The 21,666-nt window shown below is 53.9% G+C and overlaps 1 protein-coding gene across 1 annotated transcript in view; it reads left to right on the top strand.

Annotated features, from left to right (window-relative positions):
- Kcnab2 (potassium voltage-gated channel subfamily A regulatory beta subunit 2) overlaps positions 1-21,666 on the top strand; it is an 84,014-nt gene that overhangs the window by 51,839 nt on the left and 10,509 nt on the right. Inside the window, exons 4-7 of the mRNA XM_051171063.1 lie at positions 11,891-11,934; positions 12,736-12,773; positions 17,135-17,214; positions 19,790-19,834. Of these exons, the coding sequence (XP_051027020.1) occupies positions 11,891-11,934; positions 12,736-12,773; positions 17,135-17,214; positions 19,790-19,834 (207 nt within the window). The remainder of the gene's footprint in view (positions 1-11,890; positions 11,935-12,735; positions 12,774-17,134; positions 17,215-19,789; positions 19,835-21,666) is intronic.

Genomic DNA, 21,666 nt, shown 5'->3' with positions numbered 1-21,666 from the left:
GCCTCTTCCTGCTCCTGGTGTCCGCAGTGACCCTCACTGTTCCATGGTGTATAGACATGCCATCATGGTCTCTGCCTGTCTTCATATTGTCCTTTTCCCTGTGTGTCTCCAAATCTCTCTCTTTAGGAGGGTCATTGTCTTTGGGGCCTGTGCTGGGTGGTTTTATGGCAACTTGACGCAAGCTAAAGTCAACTGAGAGAAAGAACCTTGTTAGACCTGAGCAGAGACGGGGGTGGGCATGGGATGGGGGGACATTTCTGCAACTGTCTGATTAAAGCAAGCTGTATTGAGAAGTGCACAAGGGACAGGCCGGATGACTGCCTCCCCCTAAGTCAGGGTCTCAGAGAGCAGCCCCTTACTGGCTTTTGAGGTCCCTTTAACGGGAAGAGTTAGGGCTGACAGAAAACAGCTGTTGGGATCATTGGCTGTTAGCACCTGGACAGAGGAGTGGGGGACTCGGGGCTCAAGGCCACCCATGAGTGGATAAGTGCAAGAGCACGTACTGTGGAGGGGAGTCATCCCAGGTGTTCAGGGGTCACTTAGCAAGGCAAAGGAACAGGGATACCCCATGGATTTACAAGTTCTGCATAGGTTCAAGAACATGGGTTGCAGGATGCATTTAGGCTTAGGAACCAGAAACGTATTCTTGTAAGGCGCGGACCCCTAATAGCAACGTAGAACAATGCTTTGTCATTTTGGTTTCACAACCTCAAGTAAGAAAATGCCTCCAGCTGGGTGGTAGTGGGGTCCACCTTGAATCCTAGCACTCGGGAGGCAGAGGCAGATCTCAGAGTTCAAGGCCAGCCTGGTCTGCAACATGAATTGAGTTGCAGGGCAGCCGGACAAACAAACAAACAAACAAACACAAAAAGGAAAAGAAAGAAAGAAAAGTCTCCACAAGATCAACTTGCAGGCAATCCTGTAGGGGATTTTCTTAATTAGTGATTGGCAGAGGAGGGCCCTGCCCATTGTGGGCGGGGCCACCGCTGAGCTAGTGGTCCTGCCTTCAATAAGAAAGCAAGCTGAGCAAGTCCGTAAGCAGCACCCCTCCATGTCCTCAGCATCGGCTCCTGTCTTAGGTTCCTGCCCTGTTGGGTTCCTGTCCTGGCTTTCTTCACTGATGGACAGTGGTGTGGATATGTGAGCCTTTCCTCCTGTGTTCTTGGTTCGTGGTGTTTCATCACAGCACTAGTAACCCTACTAAGACACCATCCCAGCATCCGTGCAGAGTTCCAAAGGGAGGAGGATTTGCTCTTACCAGACCAACTGGAGCTGGGTGATTAGCTCAGGTCCCAGCAACCAGACATGCATCTGTCTGTGGGCCCCTGACCTCTCCAGCCCCAGCTTCCCTGCTCTGCCCTTCCCTGCAAGGCCACAGTGACAAGAGATGAGAGGAAGTGCCAAGCCCCCAACATCTGTGCCAAGAGACGACTGAAAGCCAACTCTCCAGGAAGCAGTTCCCACCTCGGCCACTCTAGCACATCTTGACAGCATGAGCTTCCCTTGCCCAGACCCTCAAAAGATTGACCCCAAGCGACTCCTTTAATAGGGAGGGGTCAGGGCAGGGCCAGAGTCCTGCTCGGCATTGACACTGAGAATGTTATTGACTTTTTAACCCTCAAGTGATGACGCTAAGGGTGAGAGAGCACCCAGTGCATTGTCAGAGCCCAGCACAGGTACCTGGGCTGACCTACAGCATCACTCCTGTGACGGCAGATGCCCAGCAGCTACCTCTGGCCCTCAGCATCATCAAGAGCACCATTGAGTCCTTCCTTGGTTCGTTAGTCCATTGTTAATTGACAGGCAGCCGAGGCTATGGCACTGTGGCAGATTGGGAGCACCAAGGTGACCGCCAGCCAAGATTCCCTCCGTCCTGTGATTGAGGTGTGTCCCAGGTGACTGGGGACAAAAGCAGAGGATCAAAAAGGGGACAGCTACAGATGCCCAGAGGCTTTGGGGGAAGATGACCTGGAGGGTAGGTGGGTTACCCCCGCCCCCAACACTTCACAATTCACTTACTTAAAGTACAGTTTCTGGTTGTACTGGCACACTACTGTAAGCCCAGCCGAGGCAGGAGGATTGCAGGGTCACAGCCTGCCCGGGCGACCTAGGGAAACACAACCGGAAAGAAAATGAGTGGGCTGCAGCCAACGATGGCGTGCTTGCGCAGCTCCCAACGGTCTTGGGTTTGGTCCCTAAGCATGTGCAGTTCACCAGTTTTTGTGTGCTCGTAGACGTGTGTGAAAAATTACCCCAGACCGACCGGAGAGATTGCTCAGTAGTTAAAGGGCCGGCCACACTGGTGTGACAACCCAAGTTCAATCCCCGAAACCCTCAAAAAGATGGGTGGAAAAAGCAGATGCCACCCTAGTTGTCCTCTGATCTACACACACACACCTACATGCACACAAATAACAATAATGATGATGATAATATAAAAGAGAATTTGGCATATTTTCATCAGATTTCCCCCCAACACCCTGTGCCATCAAGAAATGGCTGCATCTTTTGTCACTTTTTACTCCTCTCCCACCCCGTCAACTGTTAATCCACAGTGTGGATTTTCCCCATTTTTAGCATCTCACGCAAATGAAATGTCAAGGTGCGGCCTTTTGCAATCTGCTTCTTTCGCTTAGCTGCATGGGGGTTCGTCCATGTTGTAGCATGTGTCAGAATTCCTTTTTATGGCTGAGCCGTATTCTACTGTGTGGTTGTTCGGTCACTTGTTGGCTGATGGGCCCTGAGTTGCTCCCATCCTTTGGCTATGATGAAAATGTTACTACGGACGTTTATGCTCAAATATTTACGGATTCATATGACTTGCATTCTCTGTAAATGCACTTAGGGGTGAGTCCACGGCAGAGTGACGGTGACTCTTGCCTCGTTCAGCTTGGCTGTTTATGGCAACCATGTGGTTAAGAGATACTAGAGGGGCTCTGAGACCCCAGCCCTCATGAGATTCCACAGTTTGGCAGCACAGAGAAATGCATAAAGCAGAAAGGGGGTACAGCATGTGCAGCTTGGAGCTCCTGCTTAAACACACCTCTGGCTGGAGAGGTGGCTCGGCAGTCAGCAGTGCACACTGCTCTCGCAGGAGACCCAAATTTATTCTCAACACCCACATCGGGAGGCTCACAAGCATCTGCAACTCCAACTCTGGGTATCCCATGTCCTCTTCTGGCCTCTGTGCACGCCTGCACATACATGCACATAGCCAATGCAGGCACACAAGCATACACATAATTAAAAATAAAAATAAGCCATTGGGAAAAAAACAGTCTCCAGGGCCCACTCCCAGTCCCAGAGGTCTCAGGACTCTGCATTTGTAACGGGCTCCCCTGTATCGTGAGCAGATGCTGGTGGCTGGGTGGTGTGCAGGCTGCTCCGTGCCAAGCACACAGCAGAGCTCTGAGGAGTCAGTACACAGGGAAGGGCATGTGTCTAGAGAGCCCACAGCTTCTCAGCCAGAGTTAAGTTCCGTTTTTCCATGTGGGCTCATGCTTCGCATATTCAGGGGAGGCTGCAAACCCAAGATCTGTCCCCACTCAACCCAAAGGGAGAAATGGGAGGAAGAGTGTATGCTTTGCCTTCAGCTGCCTCTTCAGCACCACATGCTCCCTGAGAGGCCAGGGCCGTCCCCTGGGAGTCCCAGAGTTCAGGCTGCGAAAAAACCTTAACTGCCCTTCTCCCCGACCCCTCTTCTACCTGATTTACTTGGAAAGGGCCCCAGCCTATCTGGAGCACAGGGCCTCAGGCCAGCAAACCCTGCTGCCTAAGTGGGCTGCTGGCAGGAGGAAACAGAGCTAGGCCTGTGCTGGCTTTTGTAGGCGGCGCCTGTGTGACCTTCTAGGACACCCTTGGTAAAAGCACCAACTCCCTCCCAACCTCTGTGCCCAGGTCCAGTTCTACCCTCAGGGGCTGGTGCCTCATCCTTTGCATTAGGCCTGAGCTCTCAGGGACTTGAGGTTTTGTTGGCCTATGTACAGGTGAGAGAAGCCACACTATTGGGTGTGTGGCTGTTCCCCACCATGGGAAGCCAGAGTTTCCTGTGACAAGATCGTTCATATGCGTAGTGTGGTTGGTTGGTTGGTTGGTCGGTCGGTCGGTCGGTCGGTCGGTTGTTGGTTTTGATCCTGAGCAGCTAACATCCGGCCTGACCTAGAACACATCTTCGGATCTTTATATCTGAGGGTAGTGAAGTCTGAGAGGCGCTGCCCAGTGAGCATGAGGTGCCGTTCTTAATGTCTGTGCCCAAAGGCAGAGAGCACAGGCTGGGAGATGGCTCAGTCAGTAAAGTGCCTGCCACATAAGCTGGGGGGTGTGGGGGAACCTGAGTTCAAGTCCCCAGAAGTCACATACAAGGCTAGGTGTGGCGGTGTGTGCCCCAGTGGAGCCGGGTGTCAGACAAGCGGATCCCGGAGACTCGCCAGCCAGCCAGCCAGCCTTGCCCAATCAATGATTGAAAGACCTGATGCTGAGGATGGGTACAGGGAGGGGCGGGGCCTCGGTCACTCAGTCACTCATTCATTCACTCACTCATTCATTCATTCCAGAAGTACATGTGGGTGCCTGCTGTGAGATAAGTATTACACGTGTGCTTCTTCCTCCCCTTGTCTGTGTGACCTGGCTTCTTTTCTTGGTCACCATGTCAGAGTCACTTCCCCTCCTTCCTTCTTGATGACTTGGCCCTGAAGAGCTCCAGAGAGCACACACACACCCCAGCCAGTGTTGCCTGCCCAGGCTTGGGGCTTCAGGTCAGCCTGGAGAAGCCAGCGCCAGCCCCCAGGGACCAGCAGGGCAGGCGGCTGAGCATCGTGCGTCATGAATAATGACTCCCCAGCACCGCCTGCTGCGCCTCTCCCTGGCCACACGCTGGCTCTGCAGGAGCCTCTGACACCAGAGCCAGGAGCCAGGCAGGAGGCACCGGGAGAAGCAGCTGCTGCCTGAGAACCCCCCGCTTGTGCTGCCACCCCAGGAGAACACAGCCACAGCAGCCCTGCTTACCCCCAGGCCACCACCCCAAGGAAAACATCCAGCAGCGAGGTCATGAGGAAGCAACTCCACTCGTGTTAGAGGGAGGCGACTGTGCCCAGCATTCGTGAGTCCTTTGCAGCCCAGCCCGGCAGAGCACACTTGGAGACCGGAACAGCCAGAGCCTGAGCAGGGTGGTGCAGGGAAAGCCAGGTGGGGACAGGGAAGATGTGAGAAGAGCCGTGGACATGGCTCCTCCTGCTGGACCTCCAACTCCCCCCTCGATCTCAGATAAGGTCTTCGCTAGCATCGTCTGGAAATTTGATGCCCTCCGCTCGGCTGCACAGCCAGGCCCTCTGTTGCCCTCAGAAATCCTTGCTCTGAGAGTAACGGCCCTCCACTTCCTCATCTTCTGGAATAAAGTCTCATCGGAGGCAGAGAAGGGCTCCTAAGGGGCAGGCGGCTTCAGGATCCAGCAGGAACTGGGCCCCGGCCTCAGTCAACATGCAGGTGTCTTTCGTGTGCTCGGAGCACAGCCTCAAGACCCGCTGCCCTGAGGATCGTCTGGGCCGCTCGGCAGCCAGCAGCCCCAGCCCGGGCACCCGTGGACGCTTCCGCACCGTGGCCATGGTAGCCCGGAGCCTGGGACAGCTGTCCGTGCAGAGTGCCCCAAGCAGCAACGACACCAGCGTGAAGCAGCCAGGAATGAAATATAGGTAGGCAGAGCAGCCAGTCCTGTGGGCTGGGGACTGGCCATCCCACCTCCCTGCAGATCTCACCCTGATCTGGCAGCTCACGCAGCTTGTGCTGAGGGCCTCTTAGCACCTGGTAGACTTGCTGAAAAGCGAGTTGAGATTTGGTCAACCCCAAGTCTTCTTGTCCTTGGCCATCGTCTTCCTCTCCCTGTTTTTGTTTCCTTTCTGGGGCTCGGCTCCGGTAGTAAATCAGTGCTTGCCCTTCCTGGAGACCCAAGGGTATCAGCCACAGGCCCCTGCCACCTCCTGTCTTCTCCTGAGATCACAGGCCCCTTAAAAGTGCCCCAATCGGGGTGCAGGGGTTGAGCTTTTTATAACGGACTGTCGTCACCAGTCTTAGCCTTATGGTGGAACACCACCAGGGAAATGACAATGGAGCAACCCTTCCCAGGGCCGGACCAGGCCGCCTCCATCAGGGATGCTGGCTTCCAGGCAGCCAGGCAGCTTCTGGGGTCTTTCTGCTGGGGCAGCCCTGGCTGTCTCATTTCTCTCCATAGTTTAGGGTCTTCCTCCCCGCCACCCGCATCCTGTGTTCTGTCAGTTGGACATGGGGAGGGTCTAAGTATCCAGGACGGGGCCTTCTCTTTCCCACCTCTGCTGTCCACCTGGGGCTGGCTTTGGAACTCCTGCGCTGGAAAGGGAGGCCCCACTTTACAGGAAGGATCCCCTAGGCTGGTCCTTCTCCATCCCGTGTACGACTCAGAGCCCAAAGGCCTGAGCAACTGCACGAGCGAAAAATATGCTGTGAGGAAAAGGGGTGGCATGTCCAGGGAAAAGGCTCCTCCCAGGGTCTGTGCAAGCTGAACGGGCCTTGGAAGCACTCTGGCACCCAGGCAGCCTGTTGGGGAAGGAGGCTTCATTCGGATGCAGTTGCTCCCGGGTGACCTCACACAGTCCTCGCTGGCTGCCATCTGTGTGTGGCTGGCGCTCCTTTGGGCAGCTTAAGGCTCCCCAGGACCAGCACTCAAGGTAGACCAGATGTAAGGGAGCCACAGCCCATGGGCCCCATCGTGGTAAGTGCTGGCGTGAGGCTAGGGTCCTGCATCTGCACTCATATCCTGGCCTCCTCAGGGTGTTAGACTGTCTTCAGCAAACCTCTCAGGTAAAAAACTCTTTTTCCATCCTCTAAGCTTGTTGGGGACAGCCAGAATGGAGTTCTCTGTTCTAGAATCTCTGTGCTTTATATCTTTGTTTCAATAGCCATTAAAAGCTGGGACTGTATAGAAGTGTGTGTGTGTGTGTGTGTGTGTGTGTGTGTGTGTGTGCGCGCGCGCGCACATATGTATGCATGTATGTATATATGCTTGTGTGTATGTATTATTACATATATGTGCATATGTGTATGTATTAATGTGCTATTACATATGCATGTTTGTGTATATGTGTGCATTATTACATATGTGTGTATACCTGTGTGTGTGTGTGTGTGTGTGTGTGTGTGTGTGTGTGTTTGCTTGCATTCTTACTACTTGCTATGACTTTGAAGTCAATCTGAGATCCAGCAGGGGACTTAACACTAGTGTGGCTGTTTCTACACATGTAGAGCTCCAAGTAAAGACAAAAGTGGACCTCGAAGAGCCCAAGTTCTCCCAACAACCATGTGTGTATGTGTGTTCATGTATGTGTATGTGTGTACTTGTGGTCTGTATGTTGATGTGCAGGCGCCTGTGTGCATATATCCATGAATGTCTGTGTGTATATACATATATGCCTATACTTGTGGTTTTGTGCATGTGTCTGTGCGTGTCCTTGTGTGTGTCTTTGTGTGCATGCTTACACTGAAGACAGGGAAGATGGGACCTAGCCGTGAAAGGCTGTATGTCTGAGGACCTGGGTTCAAATTCCAGTCCCAGCTCTTCTCCAAGGCAGGGCTCCATCTGTCCGATGGCAGAGCAGAGCCATCCCTACAGCAGGGCCTGTTTGTCTGTTCTGGTGTCATCTGGATGGAGGGGGACAATACCCCTGTAAATAATGAGCAGTGTCCTAGGGGCTGAAAGAGCAGGTATCTAACCCATGACCCGCCTCGTCAGCATGATGACCCTCACAAGTGGCCACACAGTGACTGTCAGTCTCCCATCCAGCGTCCATAGGGACCAAAGATGGGCCTGATCCTGGTGCCTCCTCCCTGGGAGTTTTCTTGCCCCCACAGACACCCCGGGCGTACTTGTCCATTGACGTCTTACAGCCCACTGGGGTGAGAGGAGACAGGTTCTCAGGACCTTGTGTGGGGAAGAGAGAGGAGCATTCCGACCTGAGGGTCCGAGCTAGGTCCTGTGCTGTTCACTTCCAGCATCAGTGTCGCTCGGCTAGCGCTCCACGGGATTCTATGCTAGTCAGAAGATAAAGACAAGACTCTAAGCCTGTCCTTGGGGATTCAGAGTCTGTGAGCAGAGCAGACCTGAGAATACCCCACACTTACCACAGAGGGCCTGGCTCTCATGAGTAAAGGGCTGCCAGAACACCCCTCGTTCCCTCCCTGGCCTGGCAGCAGATGGCAGAACCAATACTGAGAAACCAGTTGAGCAGCACCCCAGTTTTGTTAAAGTGCCCCTAAGGGCAGGAGATGAGGGCACCACCCAGAGCCACACTCCCTGATCCCCACCCAGGCCCAGGAGAAGAAGAAATATCCGTTTCTTGATGCGTCGAAGAGTGAGAAATGGCTTCTCAATGCGCCGCCCAAAACTGGCCAGCGACAGGTGGCCACTCTTCCACCACAGGCCCAGGTGGCCACTCTTCCACCACAGGCACAGGTGGCCACTCTTCCACCACAGGCACAGGTGGGCTCAGCCCCGTGTGTCAAGTCTCACCTGCCTGCCTCTAACTCTGCTCTTTCTCCCAAAACAGGCAGTGTATTCCGGCATGTAAGTTCCTAGGTTCGAATCCCAGATCCAGCGCTATGCTGAAGATTTTCAGGAGGTGACAGGCAAAAGCTTGCCCCTTGACCTAGACCAGTCAGAAAACCATTGCATGAAGATCTTTTTGCAGAATTGGGGATCCAGGCAACCTCCTGAATGCCTGGGTTTATTCAAACCAGGTACCCAGGGTGGAACAGGGTTCTGTAAACCCCCACATATTACAAACAGGACCCTAAGGGTATGTGCGACTTTATTCCCGGGGAAGAAATCAATAGGCTTGGTCCACTTCTCAAAGTGTTCTGTGATCCGACCACTGCTGTACTGGCTGTTTGTTTGGTTTGGTCTTGTCTGGTCTGGTCTGGTTTTGTCAGTGTGACACAAGATAGGTCAGCTGGAAAGAAGGCCCAGCCCTCGAGGGGCCATCAGTTTGTCCCACAGGCATTCTGTGGTGCGTCTTCTTGAGTAATGATTGACATGAGAGGACTCAGCCCACTGTGGGCAGTGCCATCACTGAGCAGGTGGTCCTGGGTGCGATAAGAAAGCAGGCTGAGTGAGCCAATAAGCGGCACTCACACACACGCACATGCACACACACGCACACACACACGGACATGCACCCACACGCACATGCACACACACGCACATGCATGCACACACATGCACACACACGCACATGCACACACGCACATGCACGCACACACATGCACACGCACACACACGCACACCACGCATGCACACACGCGCACATGCACACACACACATGCACACACACGCACGCACATGCACACACACGCACACACACGCACACACCCCACATACACCATGCATACACACACACACACCTCACGCACATGCACACACGCACACCACGCACGCACACACCCCACATACACCATGCATATACACACACACACCACACGCACACACACGCACACCACGCATGCACGCACACGCACATGCACACACACGCACACACACACACACACACACACACCCCACATACACCATGCATACACGAACACACACCACACACACACACACACACCACACGCACACACACGCACACCCCGCATACACCATGCATACACACACACACACCTCACGCACATGCACACACGCACACCACGCACGCACACACCCCACATACACCATGCATATACACACACACCACACGCACACACACGCACACCACGCATGCACACACACGCACACACACACACACACCCCCCACATACACCATGCATACACGAACACACACCACACACACACACACCACGCACTCCTACACACACTGGCTTCTGCTTCAGTTTCTACCTCCACGTTCCTGCCCTGGCTTCTCTCAGTGGACTGTGACCAGGGATACATGAGCCAGATAAACCCATCCTCCCAAGCAACAGAACTCTGACTAAGACAGCTGCCACATCTTCAGCCTCCACGATGCCCTCCTGGGCACTTTGGTCACATCCTACTACCATTGCTTTCTGTCCAGCACGAGGGAAGTGGCCCCTACAGAATCTGTATGCATGCGACATAGTCCTGCCTTTCAGGCTGGCTCCAGACATCAGGTCTATGGGTTGCCTGATGCTTACGGTATTGAGGCCTCTGTTGGATGGATTGAATTCGCCGGTTTATAAGAGGGAGCCCGGGAACACCATCTCTTTTTAATGCAGAGATATGAATGTCTACTCAGTGTGTTTTGGGTTTTGGGTTTTGGGGTTTTGTTTTTTTGGTTTGTTGTTGTTGTTTTCTGAGACAGGGTTTCTCTGTGTAGCCTTAACTATCCTGGACTCACTTTGTAGACCAGGCTGGCCTCAAACTCATAGAGATCTACTTGCCTCTGCCTCCCAAGTGCTCGGATTACAGGCGTGCACCACCACCACCCAGCCCGTTTTGGGTTTTTTGAGACAGGGTCTCGCCATTCGTCCCAGGATGGTCTTAAACTCTCAGTAATCCTCCTGCTTCAGACTTCCAAGTGCTGAGATCAGGATGGGCACGGTGGCGCATACTCTTAACTCCAGGACTTGGGAGTCAGAGGCAGGCAGGTCTCTGAGTTTGAGGCTAGCCTTGTACATAGTGAGTTCCAGGACAGCAAGAGCTACCTAAGAGAGAAACCCTGCCTCAAGAAAGTTCGAGGACCATGAGTATGCGCCTCCATGCCTGGCTTATCAGAACCCCTTTAATGTGTCTGTCCTTTGTTGGTTTTGTACAAAGAAAAGGTATGTCGTGTACTCTCTGTCATGGGCATCTGCCTCTTTGGCAAACAAAATACGAATGAGTCAATGTCCTGTCCTAGGCAACAGGCCTGTGAATTGTGTCATCCATTCTCAGAGCCAGCATCCTTGCTGGAAGTATCCAGCTGGCCCTGGGAGCCGCTGGCCCTAGGCAGCATGATGGTCCATGGAGTGGCAGTAGCCCACAGGAAGTGGATTCCAGCCCTAGGAGAGTAAGGGCCCAGGCTGCTTTTCAGCTCTGGCATCTATGCCCCTCGCACACAGGCCAAGAATGAGCACCACAGTGGGTAGCTTGAGCTTGCTGCCCAAAGGGAGCCCCGTTCCCCAACTCCCTGGGATGGTGTCAGTATGTCCTCTCTGTGGGAGAATCATCAGACTTGCCATACAGCTGACAGGGTGCCTCAGAGCCCTGATCTGCTGTTGCTCCTCGGCTTTGGGGGTGGGTCCAGGCCGGCCTGTACCGGGACCGACAGGTGGGCCAGGCTCTGACAAAGTCTGTCAGCCTCTACGGCCTCCTAAGGACATTAATGGTAACTCAAAAGCCTGCGTGCTAAGGGGTGTCCTACCAGGCAGGTGCCTCAGTGGGCCATGGACTGCCAGGCCTAGCTGGGGTAGAGTGAGAGCCACCCTGCTGCTGGGCAACTGCTGTGCCACCCAGCCCACCAGCCTCTGAGACGCTGACGGACAAAAGGCCCTCTTTGTGGCCCGGATGAAGCAGGACTCACCTCGAGTCTCCGTTCTGAGAGAGGGACAAACAACCCATAATGTGGGTCACAGATGTGGCCTCCAGAGAGAGAGAACCCACCTCATGGCCTGCCCATCAAACAGCAGCCCTTGTCACTGGCATCAGCTGCTCTTGAGGCAGCTCTGCAACCCTCTGCTGGCCTGTGTGAGCCCAGCGTGGGCCTGGGGGACAACTGGCATGTCACCACCACGCGGGCCAGCCAGCTGGAGCCTCCCTCAGATGGTTCTCTATGCCTTTCTGAAGCCATTTTGACTGGGTGGAAGCAGGCACCGGCCTGACGCTGGTGGTCGAGCCTGGCTGGCAGCCAAGACTGACTCGGTCTTTCTTTTCCAGGAACCTGGGCAAATCCGGGCTTCGGGTCTCCTGCCTGGGGCTTGGTAAGTACAGGAGCCCTTCATGAACAAGAGTCTGGGGCTTCAGGAGAGCCAGCCCCACCCCTAATAAGAGTTACACTGAGCCTGCGATTCTGGGAGATTAGGTTGCCATGGCAACGGGCAGGCAGGAAGAAGGAAAGGACAGAGCTACAGCCTTAGCCCTGGAGGCCAAGGAGGACAGGAGATCCCAAGGAGTCTTTGCACCCAGCCCTTCACCCCACCCCAGAAGTCAGAGCACCCCGTGAACCTCACTGGGCCGGGAAGCTTTCTTCCCGGCTTCTAAGCCAGACTTCAGAGAGACAGTCGCCAGAAAATATCATTTGGCCTCGCCCCTGTTCCTTTCTCCAGATATGAGCTCTGACCTCAGAACCCGCTGTCCTCCACCCCCAGGTGAACACACTTTTTACCTCTCCCATCCTCGCACCCACACCTAGCCTTTTCCAAGCAGAGCCTGTCATCAGGAAGGGACCCTCTGTCTACTCTCTGAGGCAGCACCACACCAGCACTGGCCTCACACGGAAGCCAGCCCTCCTGTCCCAGGCTTCCGTGTGAGCCTCCACACCGGGCTCCAGAGGAACATTTCAGAGGTCACCTCCTAGGCTCACCCAGCTCTCTAGACTACAGACAGGCGACTGTTACCTTTATCTGGACTTTCACCCTAGAGGCCAAGTGCCCACAAGCACAGCAGTAGGTGGCCTGTGGCTGTCCCCAGGCCCATGCCCTACGCCTTGAAGTCTGAGCATCCATGAGACAGACCTGATCCGATGTCAAATTATCTAACATGACCTGTATGTCTCCTTCCAGGAACATGGGTGACTTTCGGAGGCCAGATCACTGATGAGGTAAGACAGAGCGTCCCTCAGCCTCCAGCCACACGGTTTAGTCCCCTGCATAAACCAGGCACTATGTATGCCCATGGAAGCCACTGTGGGGTAAAACAAGCCTCTTTCTCTCTGTTGGGGTATCCTGGCCTGGTGGCTGGGAAGGCCAAGGGGCAGTGATCAAGAAAGATGTCACACCCAGTGTCACTAATTAGCTGAAAACCATGAGTTCTAAGCAAGTCCCTCGGCTCCTGGGAATCTGAGAGTCTCATGTACGTGACACCTGTGGCATGGTTGACCCCAAGCATTTAAGGATCTGAGCCACACCCTGTAGGTATGCTGCGTGAGTGACCCGTCCCTAGCCGTCTGTTACAGTAACTCAGGCTTCCTGCAGGCTGGAGAACCTGCACAGGATGTCTGTCCACTGTGGTCCTGAGCATGTGCTCCTCTGACTGCTGGGAACTGCTCTCCTCTGGGGCTTCTCTGCTACTGGGACACAAGGTGACCCTAAGAAAGCAGAGCCGAGTGCTGCCAGTGTCACGGGGCCTGTCAGAAGGAAAGAGGTGCACTTCCAGACAGCGGGAGCGGTCAGAGAGGGGAGCGAGCTCTGTGCATCTGCACCAACTCCGCCTTTGTGTTTGCCAATTTGCTGTAGAAAAGCTTGTGTTTAAAAATTAATAAGTGAGTCCATTTGAGACCTTGCTAGCTGCGGCAGCTCAGTTTTTAGGGGAAACTTGGCTTCCGTTGTGATTTAAACGCAGTGTGTGGTTTTGCTCTTTACTTTTATAGCAGTGGCTGGTCATCGAACCATTTGTCCTGGGCACTGAGGCTGCTGGGTAGGAGCTGTGTCAGGGTGGGTCAGGAGCTTCTGAGGCGAAGTTTCAGTCCCCAGAGCTCAGAGTAGAGACTGGAGCCAGGGGACACATGTGGTTTGTCTCAACTAAGCTGCTTCTGACTCAGCCTCATCTCCCTGTCAGTGTGGCTGAGCACCACACCGTAGACTCAGGAACTCTGTCGAGGCGTCCTCAGCATCAGCTGCAGGGTGTGATGTCCTTGTGGACAAGTGACTCTTGTCACCAGCAGATCCATGGCACTGAAGTGTATCGATGAATGAGTCTCGAGTGGCTGCTCCAGCTGGCTCTGTCAGGGACAGGGTGACAGGGATAAGGATGTCGGAGGTCATGCTTCTGTGACATCAGGGTGACAGAGGAGTAGAGGGACAACAGATGTCAGAGTCCGGGTCCTGGAAGCGTGTAGCTGTCTAAAACGAGCTAACAATGAGGCAAGAAGGATTTTTCTATCAGACCCCACAGTTTGTGTTTTTTTAAGGCAGTATGCCAAATGTTAGGGACCGCTGGCTGCATCAGGCGAAGAGGGCAGAGTGCCCACTCTCTGCCTGTCTGGTAAGAGCCAGCCAGGAAGCAAAGACTATTGTAGACTGCTTTTTTTCCTTACTTGGAGGACTTTTGCTTAAATATATGAAGCATAAAATGTCCCATGTTAGGGCTGAAGAGAGCTCAGCCAGTAAAGTGTTCACCATCCAGTTGAGTCCCCAGAACTCGTAAAGGGGTGTGAGGGGGGCAGCATGTACTCGAAATCCCAGCACTGTGGACATAGGCAAGGGAGGATCCCTGGGGCTCACTGGCCATCGAGCCTACTGGAATATGAAGGACAAATAAAAGGCTCAAATGAGACAAGATGGCCGATTGGGTGATAGTGGAACAAATGACCCCCAAGGTTGACCTCTAGCTCTGTACAGAAGTGCGTGCATGCGCACACATGAAATGACCATTTTGGTCACTTCAAGGGTACAGTTTATTGGGTGTCTTCATGTTGCCATGTAAATGTAGCTTCTATTTCACAGCTTTAAGCAGTACTGCTCCCAGTCCCTGCTAACCTCTAACCCGCCTCCCATCTCTATGACTCCGCAGTCTGTCTTTGTGAGTAAAGTTTTATCGGCCCATAACCACACTCACCAGTGGACACATACACGGCTGTTTCTGCTGCATGGAGAAAGCTGAGTACTTGAAAGGTCATTTGACCCAAGATGTTTAAGTCACTAAATATCTGTCCCATGGGGGCAAAGGATCGATGGCTCCTGTACGGGACGTCACAGCAGCCACCCACCATTCGGGGGAGGATGGTGGTGATGGCTGCACAGTAGTGTGCATGTGGTGGAGCTGGTGAACTGTCAGTTTAAAGATGACAACAATGCTGGGCCAGTGGTAGTGTACACCTTTAATCCCAGCACTCGGGAGGCAGAAGCAGGTTGATCTCTGTGTGTTTGAGGCCAGCCTGGTCTGCAGAGTGAGTTCCAGGACAGCCAGTGAAATTCTGTCTTGAGAAACCACATGATAGATAGATAGATAGATAGATAGATAGATAGATAGATAGCTGTAAAACAGAGGTTAGTGTGACGAGTTTTCCATATAGATTTTAGTAAGTACATTTTTTAGACAGTCTCGTGTCTTCCCAGCTGTCCTTGAGTTCATCCTCCTGCCTCCATGCCCTGGTGCCCAGGGGATGGTGGGCACCACCACACCTGGTCTTGTTGGTGCTGGCAGCTGCGCGCAGGGCTTTGCGAATGCTTGTCCAGTGCTCTGTCTGCTGAGCCATAAAAGGGTAGAGCAGCCACAGCCTCCTTTGTGCCAGGCAGATGGAGTAGGGCAGAAATATATGTTTATCTAAAAAAAAAAAAAAAAAAAAAAAGTCCCCAAAAGACAAAAATGCGAGCCATGAGCCCTCTGCTCTCAGAGCTTTCCCAAGAGGCAACATGTCCCCTATCCAGTGCAATGCAGCCCACAATGTCTCCTAGGCATGGCTCAGGCCGCCTGATGGGACACATCTGGGAAAGGTCACAGTGAAGGCAATAGAGGGTAGGTGAAGAAGCCACACTTGCCCTTGGCATCACAGGACAGTGCCCGGCATGGGCAGGGGTTCCTCGGTGGGTGGCTCCGAGAAGGAGGCTCAGCTGTTGTGTCTGGCCCCGAGAGAGCAGCAGTAACCATGCATTTGACATGCTCACACTTGAGCTGCAGTGGAAGAGACAGCAAACCACCTGCGGTGGATCTCCAGAGCCCCATGGCCTGAGCATCCTCGTCCTTCTGACTCTCAGACCCCAACAGCTGTGGCTCAGCTTCGGGCTCTGCATTACCTACAGCCTTTGAAAAGCAAATTTTAGCGCAGCCTGGATTTCTTGGATCCCCTGACAAATCTAGGAGCGCCACGTCCACCTTCCCATGAACAGCACTGGGCATGGATCCCTTCCCCTCGCAGTATTGTTCCAACAGTAGCACTCCCCAAGTCCCACAGCATACACACACACACACACACACACACACACACACACACTCACACATACCACACACCCCCTTACTTGGATGATTCCTGAAACCACTGAATACCAGAGAACCAGGCTGGGGAAGGAGTACTGGTACCTGAGCTGCACCAGATGGGTTTGGCCCTCAGAGGACTTGCAGTGCTCGTGAGCACTTCTTTCTGCTATATTTTGCTGGGGGCCATCGATGCCAGGTGTGCTCCCAGCTCCTTTGATCGCTGGCTCCATCACTCTTTCCTGTTTGCCATGGGTCAAAGCTCACCCTCCCTGGAAGCCCAGGGAGTAAGATCTAGTCAGCAATGGGGCTGGATGGCAGGATGCTATCCAAGCCTCCTCATGTTGGAGAGACACCAGCCAAGGCCATGTGACCCTCAGCCCCACCGTGGCGTGTCTGTGGACCCTCTGTGGTCGGCATGCAGCCGTCGCCCTGCAGTAGCTGGGAGACACAGATAAGTCTTTAGAAAAACAAGCGACCGACCATCCTACTAAGATTGGCCGCTGGGCATCATGGGTGCTGCCACCCACGTGTCTTCAGGAGAATTCTTTCCTCCCACAGTTCAGGCAGTAGGAAGTCTGAAGGTCCAGTCAGGACGTGGTCCCTCCAGAGGCATGGAGGAGGGGCCTGGCCCTGTCTGTCAGCCTCCGGTGGCATTGCTTGGCTCACAGACATATTCCTACAGTCACTGCTGCGTTCCCTTCTAAGATGCTGGTCACATTGGATGGCGTGGCTGGCCCTCCCGGAGGTAGTGTGACCCCCATCTTAAGATTGTGTTGCAAAGACCTGACTCTCAGATCAGGTCCCGTCCTGCAGTTCCGGCTCACATGAATTTTGGAGGGATACGGCTCATCTTAGTGCAGTGGCCACATTCCATGACAACCCCAAGACTTGCGCATCCCTCTGCCCTTCTTGGTTTTTCTGAAGGGCTTGTTGCTTCCTTGAGCTGTGGCTGGGAGGACAGAGGAGCCAGGAGAGGCTAGGCCCCGGGGCTGGTGCTCCAGAGCCTCCCCATAGCTGGTCACAGCAGCCCTGGTTTTATCATTTCAGATGGCAGAGCACCTCATGACCTTGGCCTATGACAATGGCATCAACCTGTTTGACACTGCAGAAGTCTACGCAGCTGGCAAGTATGTACCGTTCTCGCGGGAGAAGGTGACACTGGACACCTTCAAAGAACTTTATCTCTCCTTCCTGAGTGCTCACAATAGTGTCTGTGACTCTGTCTTCTCTTTAAAACTTTAAATGACCTTAGGAGATATTTTGATGGGGCCTGACTCAGACCACTCGGGCACTGGCTGCTTCCTAAACTCCCCGTGTGCCCAGGCGCTAAGGTTTCCAAGGCACAGTGCTGGGCTTGAGGGGAGATTTACTGTTGTCCCGGGCTGTGTCGACGACAACGTGCTGGTGAGCTTCGGCCAGCCCCATGAGCCTGACATTTTCATGTCTTAATGATGCTGTAGGGCTGCAGGGCAGGGGGCCTCTCTGACCTGGAGAGAGCAGGCGCTGGTCAACCTCAGTGTGAAGGAAGCATTTCTCATTTGACAATGAGCTTTCTAACTCAATTATGCAAAGGCTCAGTGCTCTTCAGCCACAGTTGTTGGCTTCCATTTTAAAGATGGGCCGTAATCAAATCATCCACTCTCCTGCATCACACTTCCACGCCAGTTTTTTGTTGGTGAAATCATCCGCTGGCTCCCTTTTCCATCCTCCCTTCAGCCCATTCCTGTTTGGAGCCAGCCAAGTGCCAGTCAGCTGGCCTGGCTGCAGCCCTGACCCGCTGTGTACCACCGCCATGGGGCAAGCACCTGCTTCCTAGGTCTCGGGATGTTACCTGCTGCCTCAAGTGGGACCCACAGCGCTACGCATCAGGGATCCCAGCTGGACAACTGCCCGATCCCCAGCGGGGCATGAGAGCTGACAGCTGTTCCCCCATCTCCGTTAGCCCCCAGCGGAGGCAGCACTTGCACTGTTCCTGGGTCACAGTCTTCTCCCCTTCTTCAAATAGACAGCAACCTCTAATCAGAGCGAGATGCTTTCCAGACAGTCAGATGAGCTAAGCCAAGCGGCCAGAGGTTGAAGAGCCTGGTGCTGATGCCCAGCCCAAAGGCATCTCCCAGTTTCCTCCCTGACCCAGATTTTGCCTGGGCTTTGCTGCCTAGAAGAGCAAACACAGTAATGCTACCTCCTCCAACTGCAGGTGTCCCCTCCCCCTCCCCGCACCCCAGCACTGTGCAGTCACCCACTCTGCTGTGTCACTGCCTTTACTCTATTTAACTGAACACACAGAACTGTCATGCCAGAATGACCACGCTGGACGCTGGGCACCCTTGGGGCCTCTCGGGAGCCCCTTGCTAGAAGCCAAGGCCTTAGGCAGAAGCCTTGCACTCTGGATGGCGTTGCCTGTGGAGGCCCCCTGCCCTCAGCTCTTCAGCCAGCCGCTGTAACTGCACAGTCCAGCCCGCAGCTAAGCCAGCCTGCTCACACAGCAGAGATGCCTAAACACTAGCAGCCAGTGTGGCTGAAGCTGAGAGCTATGTCTTGGGGGCAGGCCAAGCTTCTCCAGCCGAAGGGTTAGCCATAGCTCCAGCAAGCAGTCAGCCAGGGTTGCTCCTCACTGACCAGGGCTGAGCACACACATATCTTCCTGATGGTAATTTGTGCACTTCTGGGCGACCTGCAGTATTTCTGTGCTCACGTCCATAGCTTGCAGCCAGGATTGCAAACAAGAGACTTGGGTTAGCTGCTCAGGCAGCCTGGCGATCATCTTCCTCCTCTCCTCGTCTTTTGTCTGACAAATTGGAGGACCAAGGAATGAAAGGAGGCCAGAGCTGATTGAATTTTCCGTGCGTCCTGACCATAAACGAGAGGCATTCAGAATATATGCTAAACAGCTTGCAAATTAGAGCCCATTATTTCTGAGTGGATGACTCAGGCGCTTTCATAATTGGAATGTAGCACTGGGCTTGGATCATTTTCCGTCTGTTGTTTTTGCTTAGAAACATTTTGCTACAAGCAGAAAGTTCTTAAAAGTTAATCCCCACCGCTGTGCCAAGGGAGGCTGGAACAGCCAGCTTGTGACCCCAGTTGGCTCCAGCTTAGAGCAGGACCCTGAGCCATGCCAAGAAGAGCAGGCAGTGGACCGGGTGGCTCTCTGTGTTTTAAAGAGAGAAGCGAGCTGCATGCAAACACACATGTGTGCACACACGCACAAGGCAGACAGGCGCACACGAAGCAGACAAGCACATGCGGACTTTGTCGGAGCCCCATGCCAGAACCAGAAAGCGCATTGTCTCTGCACACAGAGAATTCCCTGGAGCACTGCTTACCTGTTAAAAATAAATTCACCTGTATGTTTTACCCATGTGCCATGGCCAAGCATTTTCCCCAGTGTATCTGCAGCTGGCCAAGGCTGGGGGACCTTTCCTTCCCTCACAAGTGCAGAGGTGCTGGCTGCTGCAGAGCAAGGCCTTTTCACTGTGGGAGTAGCAGGCCCCTGCTACCAGCCCTGCACAGTTGCAGGCCCTTCTGGAATGTGCCGCTGAGCCAAAGCCACATGAGCAGCCTGGCCTTCCAACCCCAGTGGCATTTTCACAGAGGGGACCTGATGGCTCGTTGTCACGGTGGGGCTGGGTTTGATTTTTTTTTTCCGTTACACATTGATGAAATCCCCATGTCTGCCCCTTTCTCTCCCTTGCTTTGCAGGGCTGAAGTGGTGTTAGGAAACATCATTAAGAAGAAGGGATGGAGGTAATTATCCAGCGCTCTGTGCTCTGTCTCCAGGGCGCACAGGGAAGGCTGGGGAGGGGGCGGGATGCAGCGCAGGCGAGGCAGATGTGTGCTGGGGTTCCTGGCTGCGGTGGGCCGGCCATCTGTCTGGGACAAGCCTGGTTTGGATGGCACTGCAGTAGGACCCATGAGAGTATGGGGCCAGCTCTTTCCTGATTACCACAGGAGTGGCCCATCAGCCTCTTGCTCGATGCTTTTTGTTTGTTGGTTGTTTTTTTTTTATCATTACATTTATGTATTTACATGTGTTGGGTCCATGCCACGTTCACATGCTGAGGTCAAATGACAATCTGAGGGAGTAGGTTCTCTTCCTCCCATGTGAGTTCAGGGAATCCAGCTCAGAGCTCTCTGAGCAGCTGAGGGCTATGGGTGTTGGTAGCCTGCTTGTGGGCCCTGGATTCAATTCCCAGCCATGCGTAGACGAGGCAGAGTGGTACACGCCTGTAACCCCAGCTCAGGAAGTAAGAAGCAGAAGGCTCTGGCATTCAGGGCTGTTCTCGGCCACGTGAAGCCCTGTCATGTGCACATGGAAAGTACCACCCATGGTCTCTCAGTGCAGGTGAAGCCTCAGGCCACCCAGTTTTTTCCTGAAAACACCTAAGAGCAGGGCACCAGGGTTCGCCATGCCCTTAAGTGGATGTACAGTTTGATTTTCTGAGGCAGAGTGACTCTGCTTGTGATTGGCCCTGGGTGTGCGTGTATGTGCGCGCGCGCACGTGTGCGCACACACACACACACACACACACACACACACACACCTTTGCCCTGCTCCACTCACAGAGATTTCATGAGAAGTCTTCAGCCAAAACGAACTGCAAACGAGCATTCCCAGGTGGCCTGTGCATGACAGGGGCACCTCGAAGAGGCCCAGGTGTGAAAGCCTTTGACTCTCAGCGGGACCTCATCCTCTCTGTCACGCCCTCAGAGAGCAGTTCAACCCTCAGGAGCTCACTGTCCCCATCTGTAAAGGGACCAGTGTGTGAGCAGAGGGCAGGCCATCCAGGTCTGGCTCGACCATGCTAGACCTGGAGAGTGGCGGGTCTTCAGCCCAGCACCCAGCTACATCATGTCCCCTTGGGGCTTAGACAGTGATGGAGCCCGAGTAGTCACTGTCCTGTTGCTGTGAGGAGACACCATGACCGAGACAACCTATAAGAGAAAGCATTTAATTGGGGCTGGCTTACGGCTTCACAGAGCCAGTCTGTCAGAATCACGGGGAAGCATGGCAGCACGCAGGCAGGCACGTTGCTGGAGAAACACCTAAGAGCTCACCTCTGACCCACAGGTCATAGGCCTAAAGAAAGAGACCGAGCCCTGCTATCGGTTTTTGAAATCTCAGAGCCCAGCCCAGTGACATATCTCCAACAAGGCCACACCTTCTAATCCTTCCTAAACAGTTCGGCTACCTGGGAGCCAAGCATCTAAGTGTGGGAGCCTGTTGGGGACCGTTGTCATTCAAGCCACCACAGAGCTCAAAGCGCACGCGTAGGCTGAGATCCCCACCTTTGTCAGTCTAGGCTGAGTCCTGAGTCCTGATGGATACTTCAGGCTTCTCCAAGCCCAAGTCCCAGCTAACCAGACATAACCCTGGGCCTGCCCTCCTCCTGTCCCTCCTGATGATCACTTAGAAGCACAGTGACCAGATCTCATACCGCAGGGTTCCTGACGTCACACACACACGGCCCATCTGTTTCCCTTGGTTCTAAACAGTCCAAGTAAAGCCTCTCCATCCCCAGTTTGTAACCCAGGGTAAAACCCAGCCCTGATGTTGTCCACGGAGAGGCTCACACTAG

This window comes from Acomys russatus, chromosome 29 (genome assembly GCF_903995435.1).
Source record: "Acomys russatus chromosome 29, mAcoRus1.1, whole genome shotgun sequence".
NCBI classification, from domain to species: Eukaryota; Metazoa; Chordata; class Mammalia; order Rodentia; family Muridae; genus Acomys; species Acomys russatus.
Note: the sequence above shows the minus strand (reverse complement) of the source record. Positions and strands in the feature narration are given on the sequence as shown.